General features: G+C 45.3%; 2 protein-coding genes across 8 annotated transcripts in view; one reads left to right on the forward strand and one right to left on the reverse strand.

Moving 5' to 3' along the window:
• NAPB (NSF attachment protein beta) overlaps window positions 1–3,827 on the forward strand; it is a 40,603-nt gene extending 36,776 nt beyond the window's left edge. For 4 of the 5 annotated variants that reach the window (XM_025931931.2, XM_086701550.1, XM_025931929.2 and 1 more), the window contains one exon: window positions 822–3,827. In XM_025931931.2, coding sequence (XP_025787716.1) covers window positions 822–932 — 111 coding nt within the window. In that variant the 3' untranslated portion in view covers window positions 933–3,827. The remainder of the gene's footprint in view (window positions 1–821) is intronic. The other variant, XM_086701551.1, reaches the window with a different exon arrangement.
• Window positions 3,828–5,621: 1,794 nt separating this feature from the next.
• GZF1 (GDNF inducible zinc finger protein 1) lies at window positions 5,622–16,343 on the reverse strand. Of its 3 annotated transcripts, none has more exons than XM_086701549.1 (6): window positions 16,230–16,343; window positions 12,457–13,855; window positions 11,002–11,096; window positions 9,247–9,414; window positions 8,334–8,491; window positions 5,622–7,780 (listed from the first exon to the last, which is right to left on the reverse strand). In XM_086701549.1, the coding sequence occupies exons 2-6, from the start codon at window positions 13,830–13,832 to the stop codon at window positions 7,430–7,432; spliced, it is 2,148 nt and encodes a 715-aa protein (XP_086557675.1). In that variant the 5' UTR covers window positions 13,833–13,855; window positions 16,230–16,343; the 3' UTR covers window positions 5,622–7,429. The 3 variants fall into 3 exon arrangements, with proteins under 3 accessions (XP_086557675.1, XP_086557673.1, XP_086557674.1); XM_086701547.1 differs by having other exon boundaries at window positions 16,224–16,328; XM_086701548.1 differs by having other exon boundaries at window positions 7,515–7,734; window positions 16,230–16,328.
• Between the last annotated feature and the right edge of the window lie 5,821 nt (window positions 16,344–22,164).

Here is a 22,164-nt window from a genome sequence, read left to right on the forward strand (position 1 = left end):
AAACCTTTACAATTAGTTTCATTAGCCATGCTGACTTTAGCTGGGAGACAAATTTAAGAGAGAGTATCATAAACTGTTACACTTTGCTATTTTTATGTTTTCCTTTGAAAATACCTGATCCATAAATAACTAAAGTAAAATCAGTTAAATATAGCTTAAAATATAAAAACAAAGCAGTGAGAGCTTGCTATATTCTTGGAATAAAAAAATGGAAGACTTTTTTTTGTGCTCATTAGTTTTCTATTTTCCCATCTTTTGCCATCTTGTGTTTAGAATCCAGCAGATTTTTCAGTATCCTCCATTAATTTATTCATCATGGCTTTGAAGTGATAGTAGAAAGGAATATTTTCCCATTTAACTTTTGCTACCAAACCATCACATGCTGTTGAGATATCACTCTTTGGTAATGCGTTGAAATGAGTTAAAGGGATTCTGCTTTCACATGTTCTGTGTCTGCAAGCACATTCATGCATGCAACACCAGTAATTTTCCACATTTTCTTCTTATACACAGTCTCATTTCCTTTGTGACATGACGTACGCTCTTCCAATTATAAAGGTGGTTAGGAGTTTAGCATGTTAGCATACAGAGCAGTATAAAAAAGCACAGGAATTTGTCGCTAGCTCCACCAAAATAGTCCTAGGATAATGAAAAAACGTACTATTTTTAAAGATGAAAGTTATAAACTGGAATGAAAGGTTTAAATGAAAAAAAGTTGGAGGATTATCACTGGAAATATTTAAACAACCTGGGGCATTATTTTTTTGTGTGTTTGGTTGTATTTCCATGGAATAATTCCTGTTCCTCTTTCTTTAAACTAGGTGAAGGAATTTGACTCAATATCTCGCTTGGATCAGTGGCTTACGACCATGTTGCTTCGTATCAAAAAGTCCATCCAAGGGGATGGAGAAGGAGACGGGGACCTAAAGTGAACATTATGTCTTTGTGGCATGCAGCTGACTCCTCTTTAGTTTCATGTTAGGGCCACATGATCTTTATGGGATGCCCATTTAATGGCTTAATTCTTTGCATATGAGCCAAACCATGTGTGTGTGTATGTGTAAGCTCCCTGTGTTTGTCTTTGTGAAGCAGACAGCTGGGAAGGTCCTGTGCATTTCGTAGGTGTGATAGGCTATTCCATGCTCACTGGAGCCCCCAAGGTTTTTTGAGAACCACTTTACAATCTTATTCCTATCATTTTGATATTTGCAGAGCCCATGTTTAACTTTGCCACGTATTTTGATGTCATTTTCTTGGACTGGAGTACCAAACCTAATCATGGTAATAGATGCTTTGCCTGTTTTCTATAAATTCGTACCTGGATGTATTCTCTAAATGTACATGTTTAGTTCAGGATGGCTGTTAGGGATGAGTTTTATGACTTCACTTATTAGAAATTGTTTATTTGTTGTTGTGATTCTTATGATGGTGCTAGTGACCAGTGTGTTTGCTTTTTATATTGTTGTATTTGCTGATGTGCATGCGGAAATTCAGAACATCCAGGGTCTGTCAGCAGCGCTGACTTACGTTGTGAGAAAAGGGAGCTTCCTGGCAGGGCTTGCTTACGTGTATGGGTGGATGTCAGGGTGAGTTTGACCAATTTGTACTCACTCACACATGTAAGATCTATAAGAAACAATTTTTCCTTTTCCTGGAATTTGTTTCCACTTTTTGTTGGGGTGGAATCCTTTCTTTATATTCACATAAATGTGATTCAATTGGCATGTCCCTTTTATTTTCATGTTCAGATACTTGCCCACGTTGAGATGGTGCCTGCTGTGCCCCCGCCATGTGATTCCTCATCCGAGCTGGGTTTTATCTAGGTCAGAGCTTGAGAGAACCGTCATTATTTTACCCATTTGTTGAATGTGTTGGGTTAGGTGGGGTAAGTACAGGTACAGGGGTTTACTGTGTGTCCAGTTAGGGAAGAAGGCCAACCAGCTTCTGAGGAGGATCGATTTGCCTCTCGGTTGATGGAGTTGTTTGAGCTTGTATATTTTAATTTAGTTGTATCATTTTGGTTTACATAATATGTGCTGTAATGACTTATAAGCTTACATTCTGTGGCTTTAGACATGCTCTTATTTCCTGAATCTTCTCTGTGCGTATTCTTATGCTTAAATGACTTAAGTTTGATATGCATTTGTTCCTAGACTAGTTTAGGGGTCTTTCTAAATTATGCTGCTGTCTTTAAATACAGATAATGAAATTCCCCATGTTAGGTCAGATAGTAACTGGAATTTGAAGGGTGTTTTCATTTTTAGATGTCCCTCAGCTGGGATTGGTAGGTTTTGGCTGGGCAGAAGCAGAGGGTGTGGCCAGTCCAGGGGCTGAGAGAGAAGGAAGGTATGGGGGTGGTAAGCAGGTTGGGCTGGGATGAAGGAGAACATAGCAAGAAAGGAAGTTGGAAAGGGCCAGCTGAGTCCTGGTGGTGGAGGCTGTCCTTCAGGTGGCTGAGGATTTCCTGGCTGCAGTTGTGGGGTCACCTGTGCAAGGTAGCCTGGTGGGGAGGAAGGTCAGTGATGGCTAGAGAGGAAGGTCAGAAGCCATGGTACACTCTTGCCTTTGGCCCTGAAATCTGATGAGTGTTCCTTCCTTCCTCCAAAGGTCTGGGATTCTTAGAGGAAAGAGGGCTATCACTTACGGTACAATTGAGAACATGACCCATTTGCTACTTTCTTCACTTCCTATTGGAATCTCTTATGAAGAAATGATTTGCACAGAGTGGTTTCCTATGCTCAGTCTGTTCCACAGCCAGCTGAATGCACTTGTGTGAAAGTGAGGCATGGTGAGTGCTTTCCTAGCCTGTGTCCTCAGGCTGTGAGTCTGTCCCACCTGGAGAGCATTTAAATCCTACCTGCCAGGTGCTTGTTTAATCACTAGTGTGAAGGTTTGTTTCACTTGTTGAAAGGACCTTCTGGCCTGACCACTTGAAGTAAGAACAAGATGATTTCTCTTAAGGCAATTCCTTTCCCTGCGCTCATGCCCCCTACAAGCCCTGTCTGAGGAAGTGGTGTGGTTTGTGAAAACAGTTGGAGAGTTGCTTATTTTTATTGAAGTAAACAAGTAAACGGGGATCAGTGGCTGAGTTAATTTTCTGTGTTTAATATTTACATGAAAAGAGTTAAAATAATTGTAATGGCTAGAACAGAACTGCCAGAAAATAAAAGGAAAATGAGAACAGTCCTGTTAACATTATCCAAACTTCCTTCTTTTGAAATGTCCCATCAACGTCGGGTAGTACCATGACTGAGGCCCGAGTTAGTTTTCAGGGGTTACAGAATATTCTTTATGAACAAAATATAATGAGTATTTATGTTCCAGCTCTTGTATTTTAGCAGATCAGGGGTTAGTTCATAGTCCGAGTCAGTCACAATTTCTCACAGGAAAGCTTTGCTTTTTGTGGCAACATTTTTATATAGCTTATGTGAGTTCCTCCTTTTTTTATTTAATGATTTGAAAACAGTATTTTTGCACAGTTGTGACCGTGCGTGATGACATCCCTGTAACCAAAGTGTGTGCATTTATTGTATCCTCTGATACTGTGCATTTAAAATGTCCAAATGCAAACCTTTGTGGCTTCCGTCGGAGGACCCGGCAGCACGGCATGCCACCTGCGACCCGCCTGCCCATAGTGCGAGCTGTGGACCAGAGCAGGCTCCCGCCACCACGTGCTGAGCCGGCCATCGCGGGGTCTCCTCCCTTGAGCTCTCGGGTGGAGGATTATATTATGAAAACTAACCGTGTGACCATCACTCTACCTTAGCAGAAAGAGTGTGTATGTTTTACATCACCCTGTACAGAAAATAAAGTGGAAATTATGAATACTTTGATGGGTCTTTTCTAGATAAATTTAAATCAAAATTCATTTCCTTGAAGTTGTTCCCATTAAGGTTAAGGTAATGGGCATTAATATTCTCTAAGCTCTTTGAATTTCCATCCAAACACGAGTTGGGCTCTGCCCAACCTCCCTCACTTGGTGGAGGTCTGCTGCCCTGGGGCATCTCTGCCAGCCGAGGCTTCGGCAGCAGCCCTGGTTTCAGCCTGTAGATGCAGTCCCTGGATTTGCATGGTACCATCCCTCTGGCTGCCAGGGGAAGGACTCCTGCCGGCATCCCTTTAGGCCACAGTCACTTGCCAAGTGCAGGGAGAGCATGTTCCTAGAAGACTGTTGTCGGGGGAGGTGAGGAACTCTGAAGCCCCTCACCTCTGTGCAGTGTGGGTGTTCATGTCACTCTGCAAATGTCTATACAGGGACAACACGTGCTCCTGGGGAGGAGCAAGCCCATGGGCCACTCGGGCCTCAAGTTCTGGGGAGTAAGAGGATGCCCTTGGGGACGAGGCCTCTTGCAGACCGGCTCCTCCCCTCCGAGAAGAGTGGTCAGGTCCATAAGAATATTCACAACAATTTAAAGAGAATTCAAAGCAAATTTTTAAAAATGAATGGCAGAATAGGCTGTCCAGCCTAGGCATTCTTAGTTGTTGATCATTCTGGTTTAGTTCTCATTCAGGTGTCTCTCCCCAGGACCCTTTCCTAACGGGAGCTTCTGTGGTAAGGGTCCCTGTATAGACTGGCAGAGGTTATGTGGTGGTTTCTGGGGTTCTGCTAGGATGATCTGCCAGGTGGCCCTTGGAGCCGTTTGTAGCCTGCCCAGTTCTGTACGCCCACCTTGGTACAGGTGTACAAATGGCCCTTTGTGTGAGTGCCCAGGACCTGTATTCCCCATCAAAATAATACTGTTAACTTCCAAGTAACATGAACACCATCGAGTTCGGGAACAAGCACTCATTTGGTCTCAGAAAATGTCCGTGGTGTGGCAAGGTTTAAGATTTTAATGGGTTAGAACTAAATTATAACTTACACTCAAATCTGTTGGATTATCACCTATAGCAAAACCACGTTTCTGTTAAAGTCAACTTTAGTGTAAAGGTCTTCCCCACCCACCACCACCACCACATGGCTTTCTTTTTCAAATTCTGTACAGCAAATTTTGGTAAAAGCAAAGGCAACAGAGTGCTTGGGAGTTTGCACTGGGAGTATTTCCCACAAATGTTGGGAAGGCAATAAATCATCCCCTTGGTCACCTTTCATGATGCTCTGGGACAAGCAGCACCAGCACCCAAGACACTTTCCTAATCATGCATTTGGGACTGACATACTCAGAGGGTAGCCTTGCTTTTTCCCAGCAAGACTGTACTTGGGTTAAGAAATTGCAACACCCCACAAATCCCGCTGTGCTGGATCTTCTACAAGGTTTTTTCATTTTTCTGCTCTCCCAGGCAGCCTTACCGTCCTGGGAAGACAGAAACGGGTCTAGTTGGAGACGCATCTGTGATGGGAACTGTAACATCACACTGAAGAGGCCTCTGTGCAGACGCCAGAGCCCTGGCTGCTCGAGCTACCACCCCTGCATGCCGAGGCCAGCATCCCTCACAGCCAGGTGTTCACGTGGAGAGTGCATATGCAGTGCAGATAGTTACGGAGACAAATCCTAGGACTGCAGTCCCCAATTTTGAATTTCATTACCCATGAAATGAAGAAAATATTTGTTTCAATTAAGTATCTTATTTCTACAGAGCCTAAATTCTAATAGCGGAAATAAACTTCAGATTTGCAAAACTTTTTACAAAGCAAACATTTATTAACACAGTAAATGACTTTTTGTAGAATTTCTAAAGAAACAAATTCAAGACAAAATTTCTTCCAGTAGGTAACAAAATAATCTATTATTTAAATTCCTTCTCATTAAGATGACTTTATCCCATGAAACAGTACATCAGCTGGGCAGGCTCATTCTCTTACCGAGAACAAAATTGGTTGTGTGACATCACTTTTATTCTATAAACACAACCACGATATGTTATCATTGAAAATTCAGTACTGTGATTTTCAAGAGCAAGTGTGAAACATTTTATCAGCACCTAAAACATCTCAGAGTGGCTTTCGTGTTTAACATGTCACAAGTTAGAACAAAGTAAGCATTTAGGGAGAATGTCTTCCCGCATTAGTCTCTGGCATAGTGCAGGTGTGACTTCATTCTGGAACTCAGGATAAACTGCCTTTCTCTTAGAAAGTGTGTATGTTTTCACAGCAAGTTTAATAAATTAAAATGTAGGAAAAATAGCAACTAATAAAAGAATTCTTCAGGGTTCTCTTTTTAAATTAGCATGTTTAGGGTTACACATGAATCAAAGCACTTAGCGTGTGGCAACATACCCAAGCCACTGGAACCAAGGTCAGGCTTAGCAAATACAGCAGAGTTATCTTCATTGCAAATTCATTTTGAGCAAAAGGCCAGCACGAGTCAGCCTCAGAAGCACATAAGACAAAGTTACTGGTTCTTCACAATCCACTCTTAAGGCATAATCAAAGACAAGTTCCAAACCTTTGGTCCCTTCTGCTACATGCTCACGTGCTCCCAAAGAAACTCTGGGAATTACTTGTCTGTGTCAAGCTCTTGATACATGAATGAGAAATTCTGGGTTTCTGAACATCACGGAGTCAGTCAAGAATACCTAGCAAAAAATACTAACACTCTGTGTTCTAAGATGTGCCAGACTACCTCACTGCTACTTGTGAATAAAAGGACTACATGATGTTTCAAGTGTTCTAACTCCTCTTGCTTAATCTTTTACACCTCTGTAAAACAACTATACCATTTGCTGCTAGAATCTTTGGTAGGACAGCTTTTACCTAATCATATTTTAGGAATGAAACCCACCAGCCACATTTCATTTTAGCAGTTATTCCAGGACCGATTTCCTAGCTGCATATGTGCTGTAAGTAGAGAGTATACTAAGCCATTCTGCAAGCGTTCAATTTGTCATTTCTTCTTCAGTGCCTACAAAACAAGAGGTGGAAGGGAATGGATGCAACTGTCCATTTCTTCAGTCCCATTCAAGGGTCCCCAGAGCAAATCAGACTTGCTTCAGTTCAATAGGAAAGAGTTGAAAACATGGTCCCAGTTTTATTTCAGCTTAATAGCCTAAAGGTATCAGAGTAATAAACCCATACTGAAGTGTAAGGCAGGCTGAGAGACCAGGGAGACCACGAACACTAACTTTAAGAGCTGGGCCAGGGCTCTGGATCTATAGTTATGTAGTTGTCCAAACTTCATACACATCAAGACAAGCAATAGAACGGTTATGCATACAACCTGCACCAGGATTAAGTGAGGTCATGTTAACTGCCTTGTTTCTTGATCAAGTGTAGCTGAGGTCATGCAGACTGGGATTTTTAAGGGAAAGCTCTAAAAATGCTTTGATAAAGACGTGCAAGTTAGCAGAGATTCAGGAAAATGTGCAGAAGCTATTCTTGCCCATTTTGCCCACACAGTTCTTGGTCTTGGCCCCCGATGCTAACTTGTGTACAGTGATCACTCACACAGAGACGCAGCGTAGGATCTGCTTGGCAGGTGACTCCAAGCTTTCATTCCATGTTGGTCAGAGAGTGAAGCTGTGTGGGCATCGGGTCTGTCTGTGGAGTCAGCTCACTAAGCTCACTGATGGTGGTGGCCAGCAGAGCGTCCTGAGACACCACAGAATCATCTGACTTGCAAGCCGTGTCTGCAGAACTGTTCTCGTGCACGGCAGGTACACTAGCTTGGACTGTGGCTAGGTTGTGAAAATGGCCATTTTCTGCAAAAGACAGCAATTTATCTGAAAGTTTGGATGGTGTGTATTCTTCGTCCGGCTGTTCAGTCTTGTGTGTGTCATCATTCTTGGGTGAGCCATCTACAATAACAAGGAAAGACTTCCATGGAGTATTCTTATCATGTATCTACGAATCAAACACAAAACAAAAATCACAACGTGTCTCTGAACAAGTACATCTTTTACATTTTTTTTAATGTTTATTTATTTTTGAGAGAGAGAGGCACAGAATCTGAAGCAGCTTCCAGGCATTCAGCCTAGAACCTGATGAGGGTTCAAACCACGAACCGTGAGATCATGACTTGAGTGGAAGTCAGACACTTAACTGACTGAGCCACCCAGGCGCCCCAAGAACAAGTACATCTTTTAAAACAATGGTCTCTTTTCAACTTAATTTTGCTTCTACCACAACAAAATACCCTTTCACTAATGGCCAAACATCTTTCTACCACCACTGTTACTGTTAGGAAGTACTTATCATAGATTGTGCCTTTAGAGTCCTGAAACTCAGTTCTTCATTCACACTGGGAATGTACACCCTGAAGAGAAAACCTGAAAAGGAGAGACCTGTCGTCTTCTATAACCACCTTATGGAATGATGGCCAGCATTTCTGACTGTCTAGAGTTAAGGGTACATGGGGCCCAGAGATTTGTCATTCCGAAGCTACAGTACTGCTTACCGAGGTGTGCCGCCGCAGAGTGGACTTGTCAGTAAACGTCCGCCCGCACGCGTTACACATGAATGGCTTCTCCCCTGTGTGGATGCGATGGTGACGCTGGAGAGCGTTGAGCTGGGTAAACTGCTTACCACACTGGTCACAGCAGTAAGGACGTTCCCCTGAGACAGAAGAGAAGAAAACCACTGGTTCATCTCTCCAGCCTACTGTACTGAATTCTGATACACTCTGGAATCATGCCCACTAGAAAGTATCAGCAGAGGGGCGCCTGGGTGGTTCAGTCGGTTAAGCGTCCAGCTGATATTGGCTTAGGTCATGATCTCACAGTTCCTGGGATCAAGCCCTGCATTGGGGTCTGCGCTGGCAGCATGGAGCCTGCATGGGATTCTTTCTCTCTCTCTGCCCCTCCCCTGCTCGCCCTATCTCAAAATAAATAAACTTTAAAAAAAAGAAAAAGAAAGAAAGAAAGCATCAGGAGGAAGGCTACGCTGGGAACGACCAGAGAGTCGACTGATAAGTACAAATCTATCCCTCGAATAACAGGAGTTTATGGCCTACACCCAAAGAGAGCCAAAGCCAAAAGCTGGTATTACATCTACAGAAATTCACCTGTTTTCCACAGTAACGGAATATAAAATTCCAAGTCCCACTGAAACTGAATTTGTGCGTGTGTGTATACACTAACATGTAGATCATTACCCCAAGTTCAAATGTCTACATATCCACATCCACGATTCAAACATTCATACCTTTTCAGTTTGTCAGAGGCAGAAACTAGAAACTCAGAAATTTAAAAATGCTATCACAACACACAAAATAATGCTCAACTCCAAATAATTTTCTAGTGAATCTAAAGCCTTTGGGATATTATTCTTGCCACACTGAACTCCCTTCCTTGGCTACATTCCAGCCATACCTGTATGGACTTTAATATGCTGGTAGAGCGAATTCCGTTGGGCAAAAGTCCTGAAACAAACTTCACATTTAAAGGGTTTGGATCCAGTATGGATTCTATTGTGATGTTTTAAATACTCCTTAGAAGCAAAACTCTTGCCACATGTTTCACACATAAAAGGTCTTTCACCTACATGAAAAGATGAAACAGAAAGTTAGAAATGATACAGGCACCAGAACACTCTAAGAGTTGGCCCACACTCTAGATCACCTATGAACTCGAAAGTGCCGTGCTGGGCAGCACGTTACATCTTCTAGTTAAAACTGTCATAAAACACCTATTTGTGTAAGATGTCTGCTATCTGCTGAAAGTTCACGTAAAATACACTTGGAAATCCCAAGAAGGATTCCACTAGCCTAGAATTAGATCATTCAGTCAGACCACATTTTGGAAATTCAGTCATTCCAAACAAATTTTACAACTTGTTTGGGGGAACTGTTGGATTTTGCAAAGCAGCACTCCTCTGGCACTTTATCAGGACAAAAGTCCCCCTTGGGAGGATAGGAAGTTTACATGGCTACGTATGCACAGCTGCTCTCAGGCAGCAACTCCCATCAACCTGGACTAGAGTACATAACAAGAGAAAAATGTTCCCACCTCATGTTGTATAATTTGAGTCTTTTAATCCCACAAATCAAACTCATCTGATTACTAGATGTGCCCCTGATTTCACAAACAACAAAATAAAAATACTGCCTTTAACAGAACCCAAATACATTACTATTTTCATCAAATGACCAGTGCTTACTTAATGATTCAGTGTAGCCTGACCTCACCTCCACCCCCAATCTTCCATGAGGCACTGATTCTCATTTCACAGTCTCAGTAATTCACATCATTAAATGCCTCGGCTCTGCTTCACCTGCATTTGAACTTGAGGCTCATATGGCAGTGTTTAGAGATAAACATTTTAAAATGCAAGCAAGTAAGAAAGAACTGGGTTAGTATGGTAACAGCAGCATACAATAGTTAGATTCTGTATTGTATACAGCAAAGTTCTGAACCTCAGGATTACTGTGCTGAATTTGAATAAAGCCAACTTACATTTTCTGCATCACATAATAAAATCACATCACAAAAATTTTAGAAGATAGAAATGAGATAATCCCACTACCTAATACATCATAGAAATTTGTTTTCATCTAGTCTCTTATGTGCAGGTTTTCAATGTAGTTGGGATTAGCTGTATGCATAATTGTGCGTTTTCCAGTCCACATCCGGGCACAGGCGTTTTTCGTAACGTTCAGAGCCCTGAGAGCCGCCCCATCAGGAGCCGGCAGGAGATGGATTTACCAGTTTACTGGACCACTTCCTTGTGGATGGACAATCAGGTTGTTTCCAATGCTCTGTTATTACAAAGAGCAAGTAGGTGGATGACAGCATATAGTTTTTTCCCATATTTTGAACAATTTCTTCAGGACAGATTCCTAGAAATGGAATTTTGGGCTAAAACACTAGGAACTGTTTCATACCTCATCATATGTAAGACTCCCTTGCCACCTTCCACTTCCCAGTGTGCACAGGCCGCTACCTCAAGCACGCCAGCACCAGGGGCAGAGGCATATTTTATTTACTCGTTTTTGCTCACTTATGAGATGGAAAAGCTATATCATGGCCTTAGCCTGCACCACTTTGGGAGATGCCAACTTCTAAATTAAATGGCAGTTTCTTCTACAGCTACAAAGACATTCAATCACAACAGCATTGAGTATTTACCTGTGTGACACCTTTTATGATAAATCAGCATGTGGTTCTGAGTGAATCTTGCACCACATTCATCACAGACAAAAGGTTTTTCCCCTGTATGAATTCTGAAAGTACAACATTCAGATGATAACTTAGGATGTATCTCAAAGCCGACTTTGCAATACAATTTCCACTGTAGCCTGCAAAGGTGGTTATTCCAAGAGACCAAATGAGAATGGCCTAAGTGGAAAGACACAGGCCCGTGACCTCTGTCCCCAGATCCATTTCCAGCAGGGGCCAGCAGGCTGCCGCACTTCCCCGGGGGGAGGGGCGCGGAACAGCCCCTCACCGCCCTCTGGTTTACACTGCATAGCTGGCAGACACGCACCTCTGCACGCTTTCTTAACTACTGAATGGTGCTGGGCCACATTTGTATAAAGCTTCCTCGTGAGAGTGATCAACCACAGACACCTTGGGGACCACGGCTGACAAAGCACCACATGATCAAAAATGACCGGTCCAGAAAGAACAGTTCTCAAAATGCTGAAGAAGCCTGGTTTCCGAGGAGGACACCTCAGCATTTTAGTTTCCCAACTAGTGTGTAGTAACCATCGACCACAACTCCCTAAGCACTTCCTAAGCCAAGTTTTTAAACTTCTCACATAGAGTAAAAAGACAATGAATGCCATGTGACCACCCCAAAGACTGGCCCCGGCCTGACAGCTGGTCTGTACTACAGGAGAAACTGCTTGTCTGGATTTCAAGCATAAACAGTGAGGCCTGGAAGGACACCTACTTAAAAACTGGTGTACCCCACCTACACTTTGGAAACTATGAACAGAAAACACTGTCCTGATTCTGGAGGTTGGGCTAACCAACAGCACACTTTCCAAGCCCAGAGAACAAACACCTAAGACCAAAGGAATGTCTTAAAGCCCTAAACGGCCTTTCACTGAGGTCATTAGTGGGACCATGGGACCCAGCTGGTCACAGGCCCAAGTTCTAAATAAACAGTCAGGAAAAGAGCAATGAAGGTGATGAGCTCAACTGCCCCTCAAGCATGGTGGCACTGTAAGTTCCAGGGGCTACTCTGAGATCAGGATAGCCTGGCCTGCATGGCTGCAGAACCAGACTGGTAGACCTGGTGTTCCCAGTGGCCTCGGCCTGGGTGGGCCAGGGCTCGGTGTCCAGGCCTCTGTGCTGGCACTGGGCACAGGGCGAGGGGGACAGCCATCAGCCTGGGACCTGTAGGAAGGCTGAATGAAAAGACACCTCTACTCAGGAAGAGAATTCACAGAGGTCCAAAAGCAGCCCCCCAACTTCTAGAGGGCACAGATTAAGATACAGAATGTTCTAGATGTGGCCACACTGGTCAAACCCTGGAACCACCTCAATCTCTCGACACCTGTCTCCAGAACATCAAGAGGCTGCATCCCAGGTAAAAAGCACCCTTGCAGCGGCTTCAGCTGGTGGCCGTGGCCCTACCTCATGTGGGTCTTCAGCGCCGAGGGCTGAGAGAACTTGGCCTCGCACTCGGTGCAGCCATACGGCTTGTGGCCCGTGTGCGTCCGCTCATGCAGCCGCAGCGCCGTCTTAGAGCTCAGGCCCTTGCCGCACTGCTGGCACTGGTGTCGCTCGCCGCCACCCTCGTGCACCTGCACCACGTGCCGCTTGACGTCCTTCTTCCTCTTGAACTTCTTGCCGCATAGCTCGCATGGGAAGTGGCGCTCACTGCTGTGCACGTGGCGCTGGTGGCTCTTGAGGTTGCAGCGGTTGGCAAAGGTCTGGCCGCACGTATCGCAGCGGTGAACCACCTCAGTGGCCACTCCGTGATGGTGCCGGATGTGCTTCAGGAAGCTCTTCTCATAAAGAAAGGCTTTCTCGCAGATAGTGCATTTGAAGTTGCTCTTCCTCTTCTCACCCTCCTCATCCTCGTCCTCGTCCTCCTCCCGACGGCCTGCGTCCTCCCGGCCACCCACTTTTGGCAGCACCTGCACTGCCTCCACTGCCGTGCCACATTCTTCATGTTTTGTGACGGGCTCCATTTCTGCACCCATGGCATCCGGGTTAGGGTCCTGGGGGCTGCAGTAGTCCCCCATGTTGTCCTCGGCACTTCTCTGCTGCTCCCGGAGCCTTCTTGTGTATTTCTTTTTAGGGATTTCCACAAACACCTTTCTTCCAGCCAGCCTTCCACTGGCCCTTCTGATTTTTGGGTAGGGAGGCTTGACTGCATCTTTTTTCTTGTCTGGTTTCTCCTTGGACTTCCTGGGGGGCATATCTGGCAACACACCATTGCTGATTGTCTCTGCTGGGGGATCTGAGGAATCCCCGAGGCCGTTAGCAAGAGGACTGTCCACAGTGGGACTTGCCCTGGGGTCAGGGGCAATGGTGGCTTGGGAGCCACTACTCCCTTCTGCCTCCTGTGACTCGGAGAAGTTCTGCAACTCCAGAAGTACCGACTCTAACATCTGCTTCTTCAACTGAAAACAAGTTTCCGATAAGTCCAGACATTTCAGTTTCTCGGCCATTTCCAGCATTCGCTGCACCCGATCTTCCTCTACCTGTACCTTCGCAGTGTAGACAAACTCAAGAAATGAAGCAAAGTCAACAACTTGCACTTCATTTAGGTAGACATTAGTCCTCGTACCATCCACAGTCTTCTCGTTAAGAAACATTTCTTTAAAGAACTTGCTGGTGGCTGCCAGCACAGCCTTATGAGCCATGAACTCTTCGCGGACACCCTGGTACTCCACGCTGACAGTCACATCACACAGGTGACCAAGAAGGCGCAGCTGATGCATTTCATGCAGAAGGTTGAATGGTGAGGATTTGGATTCCAGCAGAACTGCACCACTTTCCATGTTTCTTCTTGCCAAAAACAGCTCTGAAAACAGAAGCAAGAATTATTCATGCATGAGCAACCACTAAAGCAAAAGGATTAAAAATTAGAATTATTTCAGTTCTCTAGAGGATAGGAGCTGATTAACAACCAAAACCCAACTTTCCTCACATAAAGATATAAATCACACCACATTTTTTAAAAAGCTTATTTATTTTTGAGAGAGAGAGCATGAGCAGGCTAGGGAAAGAGAGAAAGGGAGAGAGAGAGAATTCCAAGCAGGCTCCACACTGTCAGCACAGAGCCCAATGCAGGGCTCAAACTCACGAACCATGAGATCATGACCTGAGCCGAAATCAAGAGTTGGACGCTTAACCGACTCAGCCACCCAGGTGACCCCAAATCATACCACTTCTTAGCGGGTTTCTAAAGTGAAGTTTTGATGTACCCTCATAAGATAATATTTAATGAAAGAAATACTACTAAGATTTCTCCCAGGGATAACCATAAATGACGAAAGTGAGGCCTAATGAAATATATTCTGGCAGGAACTTGCATACCTAGAACATTTTCTACCTTCCTTATAGACCCAGACCTCAAAACTGTAATAGAATTTACTGCAACAATAATGTCTAGCTCTTTGACTAGGAAACCAAATAATTAAAACAAAACACATGGCTGCCACTGAGAACAAATCTTAGAGAATCATGTCTGCCTTTGAAAACAACCAACTAAATAACTACTTTCCATGAGGAAAACTTCATGGAAAAGCAGTCCATAATCCATGGCCATTTCCAGCACCCCTAAACACCTCATAATTTGAATTCCTATCACTTTATGAGAATACTTTCAGGAGCTGTGCTAGTGACCAAGTAACTTAATTTCTCTAAACTAAATACAGTCTGCTCTTTTGTAGAAGATTGCCAGGCCATGCGAGGCTTCAGTGAGTACAATCATGTCAAGTGCTTACAAGCGCACCTGAGACTTGTAAGGTACTTGCTACTGGCTTCCTAGGCCTGGGTGTTACTGTTATCCCCATTTCACAGAAGAGGAACAAGGTAAACCTTGAGACTGAGGTTTGAGGCTAGATCTGGTGGAACTGACTTGCACTGAAACTGCTCAGCAGGCCCCTCGCTTCAGCCATGCCAAATGCAAAGAGCTGCTTTTCCTCCCTAGGTTTTTCCACAGCTGTGGATGCTGCAGATTTCACCCCCACCCAGAGGTCTTCTCTCCTTGGCTTCCATGGCACCCCACACCATCATGGGTCACTTCTGCTTGACTGGCACTACTCTCTTCTCACACTATGTGCTTTCTTCTCATAGAAAGCTTATGCTCCTGAATCTCCCTTCCTCTTCCCAGTATGTTTTAGTTCCTAAATCTCCAGCACCCATCCAAAGTACCTGTCCTCCTTCAGCCAGATCTTAGATGTCATCTCAGACTCAGCATGTCTAGAGCAGAACTTGTCTTCATCTTCCCTGGAAAACCAGCCTGACCTCTCTTCACTTCTCTATTCCCACCAGTGATACTGTTTCCAGTACCTGACACTACAATTGGCTCCCTACAAACACCAGCCCCCCACAAACATGAAAAAAGACTGCCCTCTGAGAGTTCAACTGTAACAAGAACATCCAGGAAGCCTGAGCACTCACCTGAAAACACCGATAAGCCTAGGTAAAGGGTTATGGTGTTGGGGGGAAGGGGGGGGAACAATAGGCCAAGGACTGTCATGCATTCCAGCCCCAGCCTTGGAGAAACGGCTGCAGAGGGCTTTCTCAGCATGATGCCCATACTCACCAGCAGCCCTCCACTTTCCCAAACCTCTGCCAAACGGCACCTCGGGCAGACGTGTGAACATAGAGGCGGCCTGATAGTAATTTCTGAGTCTATCAACAAAGTGATTTCTGAGCAAGATTTCCCATCCTGTCTCAGCACAGGAAGGAAAGGCAGTGATCATGGCGACAGGAATCCTCCGGCCTGGGTGACAGCTGCATCTCCCACTGTAATTGGATGGCACCCGGCCGCATCTCCGTCTGGAGCATCGCGCTCTAGCCGGCGGCTCTCCGAGGCCCCTCCGCACTGGGGAGGGTGCGGCGCTCCCGCCCAGCCGCGTCCGGGTGGGCATCGCGCTCCAACGGAGGACGCCCCCGCCTCCTCCGCCCCTCCGCCCAGCACACTTCCGAGGGAGGGACACACGCCCCCGCTGCAAATGGACTCGGTGGTTGCTGGGCCGCGGGCGTCCACGGCGCCCGCGTGACCGGGCCTGGACCTCCGACTCCCGGCCGTCCCTGGCTCCTGCGCTCCCGAGGCCCGCGGCTCCTCCCGGAGGGCACGCGCGGCCGGCCCGCTCCCCGCACGCGGACAAGTCGGGAGGCAGCAGCTGGGGCAAGGAGCCCGCAGGGTCTGCGGGCCGCACACTCACCTCCCAGCCGGCGCCGTCGCCGCCGCCGCCGCCGCAGCCACCGCGCGTCGGCCGGACCAGGCCCCGGGGGACCGACGGCCGGCTGGGCGGGGCGCGGCACCAGCGCGGACGCTGCCGATTGGTCGCCGCAGGCCCCGCCCCACCCCAGACAGCCCCGCCCCCTCCCGCGGCTGGGGGAGGGGCTGCGCGCGCACGTCCGACTGCGGAGGCCGTTCAGGGAAAGTTACGTGATTCGACGTACGCTTAGGGCCTGAGTCTCTCAGTCCGCGCAGGATTGCGTCACCCGCCGCGAGCCAAAATCTGCGCCTGCGTAGAAGACCACGAGGGCGTCTCAGAGTGTGTTCACGGCGCGGCGGGGGCGGGGCTGGGCCAGCCCCAGAAGGTCACGTGAGCGTGGGGGCGGGGGCGTGGTCATGTTCAGGTTCGTCTCGGGTCGCTAGCCCGCGGCGCCAACTACCCTTGTGCTGCGCGCAGTCCCGGGTGGGGTCAACCACGCGGAGTAGGGGACTGTCTGCAACGCCGGCCCGGCACCGGGAAGGGACAGGCGTCCCGCGCGCGTCCTGGGACTGGCGGGCGGCGGACAAAGGACTTCCACGTGCGACTGGACGGGGTTGGCGAGGGGGCGGGGTGATCGGCAGGCATTCTTTCCTCACGGCCCCTGCCCAGGGTTCGCCCTAGCTCACGAGAGCCGAGAGCACACCACACACCTTACTACAGCGTGCAGTGTAGTATCCCTGAAGCCTGCAGCCTCGCACGTGGTCATTACAGAGCTTCCCAAGACCCTGCCGCCCTTGGGTGGAAAGAATTCATGCTCCATCTTCGAACACTTAAGCCCAAAACCTTGCTGCTGCCACGCATCCTTGTGCAGTCTTAATCAAAATCCTGCTTTGGAAGACTTGTCTTAAACTAAACTTAAAGTTCTCAATCCAGACCCTGGCTTCCCTCTTCGAGTCACCGCTAAAGATTTTCGAGGTCCTGTTCCCGCTTTCTGTGGCCAGCCATGCACTGGGCGTCGTCTTACCTACAGGATGTGTTGGTGATGTGTGGGACTGTAAAGCAGACATATAAAAAATAAGATGCTTAATTCTTCCTTTTGAAAATATTTACCTCTCCTTTTTCTTTCAACATTTAGTTTAGAAAAGGGATCATTGTAAGTATTCTTTGAAATGTACCTAAGTCCTTTTGAAGACTACCTAGGCCTTGGGTCAGCTTTAAGACCTAGAACCTAGAAGAGTCTTGCTCCAGGGCCCTGGAGCCAGCTGTTTGCAGTGTAAACATCCAGAGAGAGAGCACCCAATCTCCCAGTTTCCTAGGACACTAACTTTAGTGAGCGCCTTGCTCCAAGTTGCACAACTAACTCCTATCATGAGTAGCGTGTTTTTTCCTCTGGATAAACTAAATAGCCAACCTAGATGGTCATCCCAGTCACCAGGTAGAGAGGTGAACTACATGTGAACAGTAGTGCTGTCTAGTCCTTTTACTGGGGGACTAGTTATTACTGTTTATGTTGAGAATATATATGAAACAGATCACACCAGAAAATATGTATGTAACAGCTAACATGAAGGGGTGAGGTTTCTGCCTGTCAATTGCCTGTGATGCACATCACATTCTTGTTTAATGCTTATTTGATAATAAAAGTGTGTACTACCTTTATGGAGAAGATTTCTGGGTTGGGAGAAGATTTTCTTTTTAATTTTAACAGGAGCCAGCTTACCACACATAGTAGAGCAGGTACTCAGTATTTGAAGAATTAGTGAGAGGTGGCTTTGCTTAAGCACACTATATTTGCACTCCATGCTTCCAGGAATCTGGAATGAACACAGTTTTCACTTGGACCCCAGAAGGTCCAGAATGATTTTAAAAACATTTTTTTTATTAATGTTTTTTTTTTTTTTTTTTTTTTTTTGAGAGAGAGACAGAGAGAGAGGGAGACACAGAATCCAAAGCAGGCTGTAAGCTCTGCACAGTCAGCACAGAGTCCAATGCGGGGCTCAAACCCATGAACCATGAGATCATGACCTGAGCCGAAGTCAGACACTTAACCAACTGAGCCACCCAGTGCCCCAGTCCAGAATGATTTTTTAATTTATGATTTTGTTTTGCATTACGAAAAGGTGATTGCTTCCTCACTTAAATCTTCAGTGCTTACTGGCCATTTCTGTATCTCCTTTGGAGACATTTGTATTCTAATCCTTTGTCTACTTTTTTAGTTATTAGTCATTTTATTATTGAGTTGTAAGAGTTCTTTTTATATTTAAATAAAAGTCCCTCGTCAGATAATACAATTTGCAGATATTTCTCCCATCTTGTGGGTTGTCTTTTCACTTTCTGGATGGTGTCTTTTGAAGCATGGGACTTTTAAATTTTGATAGACTCCAATCTATTTTTTTCTTTTGTTGCTTTTGGAACCTGTCGCCTAATCCAAGGTCATGATGATTCATACCTGTTTTCTTCTAAAAGTTTTGTAGTTTTAGCTCTTATATTTAAGTCTTTGATCCATTTTGAGTTAATTTTTGTATACAGTATGAGATAGGGGTCCTACTTAATTCTTTTTCACGTGATTATCCAGTTGTCCCAGCATTTGTTAGAAAGACTATTCTTTTCCCCCATTAAACTGCCTGGTCTCCTTGTCAAAAATCATTTGACTGTAAAGGCCACCATTTACTTCTGGACTTTGTCAGTTGATCCTCGGGACTATCCTAATGTCAGTACCAAACTATCTCCATTATTGTGTACGTTTTTCCTTTTCATGGAGAGGTTTTAAATTTTTTGCTGATCAGCCAGTCCTGGCTTTTGGGTTTCTTCTGCTGATTGTAAGCTCAGGAAACACTTCTAAATATAAAGCAGAGAGAATAGGAAGAAAGGAGGTGCAGAGATGATGCCTTGAGTGTCCAGAACAGGCTTCAGATTTGGCTCTGAGATTCCTGATGGCCAAAGAGAAAAAGACCTGTAAATCTTTGTCTACAAAGCAAATTTAGTTTGCTCAGAGGAAGTTTTATATACATTGTAGGCAATATATGTCCTAAAGAGCATTCTTAAGATGAACTGACCTCTGTGCTCTTCTCCATCATGATTTTCATCTTTTTCCTCTTCTTCAAGTTCGCATTAGATGAATTTGCTGCCTCCTCTTTCACAGCCAGCAAATTACCTGTGATTGGCTCCCACTGAGGATCCAGGGTCTGATGCTGCCTCTGTGTTCCTTCAGAGACATATGTCTCTTAATTTTTTAAAATGTCTATTTATGTTTCAGAGAGAAAGAGAGAGAGAGAAGGGGAGGAGAGAATACTAAAGTCTAATATACTCATAATAGGACTTCAAGAAGAAAAAACAAAATAGAGACTGAGAGGCAATATTTGAAGAGATTGATAATTTTTAAATATGATTTATTGTCAAATTGGTTTCCATACAACACCCAGTGCTCACAACAAGTGCCCTCCTCAATGTCCATCACCCACTTTCCCCCCTCGCACACCCCCTTCAACCCTCAGTTTGTTCTCAGTATTTAAGGGTCTCTTATGGTTTGCCTCCCTCCCTCTCTGTGACTTTTTTTTTCCCTCTTCTCCTCCCCCATGGTCTTCTGGTAAGTTTCTCAGGATCCACATAAGAGTGAAAACATGTGGTATCTGTTTTTCTCTGTATGACTTATTTCACTTAGCATAACACTCTCCAGTTCCATCCACGTTGCTACAAAAGGCCATATTTCATTCTTTCTCATTGCCAAGTAGTATTCCATTGTATATATAAACCACATCTTCTTTATCATTCATCAGTTGATGGACATTTAGGCTCTTTCCATAATTTGGCTATTGTTGAAAGTGCTGCTATAAACATTGGGGTACATGTGCTCCTATGCATCAGCACTCTGTATCCCGTGGGTAAATTCCTAGCAGTGCTATTGCTGGGTCATAGGGTAGATCTATTTTTAATTTTTTGAGGAACCTCCACACTGTTTTCCAGAGTGGCTGCACCAGTTTGCATTCCCACCAACAGTGCAAGAGGGTTCCCATTTTTCCACATCCTTGCCAGCATCTATATTGACTGATAATTTTCCAGAACTAAATACAGAAACTCTCACGTTTGGGAAGGATGGATAAAAATAAATTCATACCTATATACAATGTAATGAAACTGCAGAACAACAGAACCAAAGAGATCTTACAAATATCCAGAGACAGACCAGACAGAACTGATTAAAATTCTCCAACAGCATAAAAGGAAGCATGTGATCTGTACACAAGATTTGTGTGGAGGGCCTCCAGGTCAAGGGAAGGAGGCAGGCACCCATAAATTCAGCAGCAGAAATGCTGCTGACCAAGTGGCAGCCTTCTTTATGGAGAGAATAAAGGATGAAATGCACAGAAGAACAAAATTCCCCATTCAAGAACTGAGATTTTTCTTCCCCTCGATTTTTCAAGCCTCAGGTCTTATCCCAGGTGTGACTGTTAATTTTGTTCCAACTTCACTGGCCCAAGGGAGACCCCGACAGCTGGTGAAGCAGTATTTCTGCGTGTGTCTGTGGGGTTGTTTCTGGGAAACATTGGCATTTGATTGAGTAGACTGAGAAGATCCACCCTCACCAGTGTGGGTAGCAGCATCCAACCCATTGGGGGCCCACCTGGAACAAAAAGGCAAAGAGGGGGCAAATTCTCTCTCTTCTTGAGCCAGGACATCCATCTTCTGCTCTTGGAGCTTGAAGTTTGGGACTCCGGCCATGTACACCAATGGCCTCTGACTTCAGACTGAAAGATACCACTGGCATGCCTGGTTCCCATCTTCAGCCAGTAGACTGTGGGGCTTCTTGGCCTCCAGAGCCACATGATCCAGTTCCTATCATGAATCTCCTCTTATTTATCTCTCTATCCTACTTCTGTTTCTCTGAAAAGCCTGGACTAATACACCAGGACAAAGTCTACCATTCCATATCCTGTAGTCACCTTGACCTTGAGCTATCCCCCCCTGCCCGCCCCTCACTTTAACTCTGTCACTTTCTGATCCTATCTGAAAATTCTTGGCATAAGGATATACCCTCAGGACAGAAAACCTATTAAATCATGGCCTCAATTAATTCTTCTCCAAAGTCCTCAAACCAATATTGAAATATGTGTCAAATTTTCTCATATGAGTCCATTATGCTGCATTCAAATTTCCTTATACTTGAAAGAGGGTCCCTTTTTAATGAATCTACACCACTACAATGTAAAAATTCTGATAGAGTTTTTATTAAAATTGGATTTTATATTTTACTATTATTTTCAAGGGAATGTCTGGTGCAAAGTTCAACTTCGTAGAAATAAATACGACATTAGATGATGATTCCCTGGCCTACTGTAATGTTCAAAACGAAAGAGTCCAGCACACAGACTCTAAAATCAAATTATAAATCTTAGCTCTCTGGCGATTAAACAAGTATTTCTGCCATTTGAATGTCTTATCTTATTTTGCCAGTTCTTCACTAAGCAATTCCAACAGTCACTCCAAGTGATTAGAAGTGTAAACTCTGACAAAACACTGACAAAACCTGCCATAATTTATTGTGCACACATATTCCCCCCCAACACACACACGAGTCCCTAATGTGTGTGTTTCAGGTGGCTCCCCGCAGCATCCACATTTAAGGGCCTTCTTGGTAGTGTGGGTTCCCGTGTGCCTGGTACACTGCACTTGGTGACAGAAAGGACAAGCCTGGAGCTTCTCCTCCTTTCATGCCCCCAGAGGACAAGCCACTCTATCCTGTTGTCGGAGGGCACTGGGAGGGGTGCTGTTCTTCGAGCAGTAGAGCAGTTGGAGGTCATTAATCCCACCTGCAAGGATTCCATCATTCTGGACTGCCTGTGGTTCTCCAGGCTCTGGGGTCCAAGAAGAACGTACCCATGCCTAAATGGGCCTCCCCAGCAAGGCTGGCAGCTTCCTCACTGTCTCGGTAGTGGCCCCC

Source organism: Puma concolor, chromosome A3 (genome assembly GCF_028749965.1).
Source record: "Puma concolor isolate L17-30 chromosome A3, mPumCon1.1.hap2, whole genome shotgun sequence".
NCBI lineage: Eukaryota > Metazoa > Chordata > Mammalia > Carnivora > Felidae > Puma > Puma concolor.

Excerpts from the sequence above, each read along its gene's own strand:
- GZF1 (XM_086701549.1), bottom strand. The coding sequence starts at position 13,832 with ATGGAAAGTGGTGCAGTTCTGCTGGAATCCAAATCCTCACCATTCAAC. Across the intron at positions 11,097-12,456 it reads GCGCTGAAGACCCACATGAG|AATTCATACAGGGGAAAAAC; the intron begins GTAGGGCCACGG and ends TTGTACTTTCAG. Across the intron at positions 9,415-11,001 it reads TCATAAAAGGTGTCACACAG|GTGAAAGACCTTTTATGTGT; the intron begins GTAAATACTCAA and ends CTTTTCATGTAG.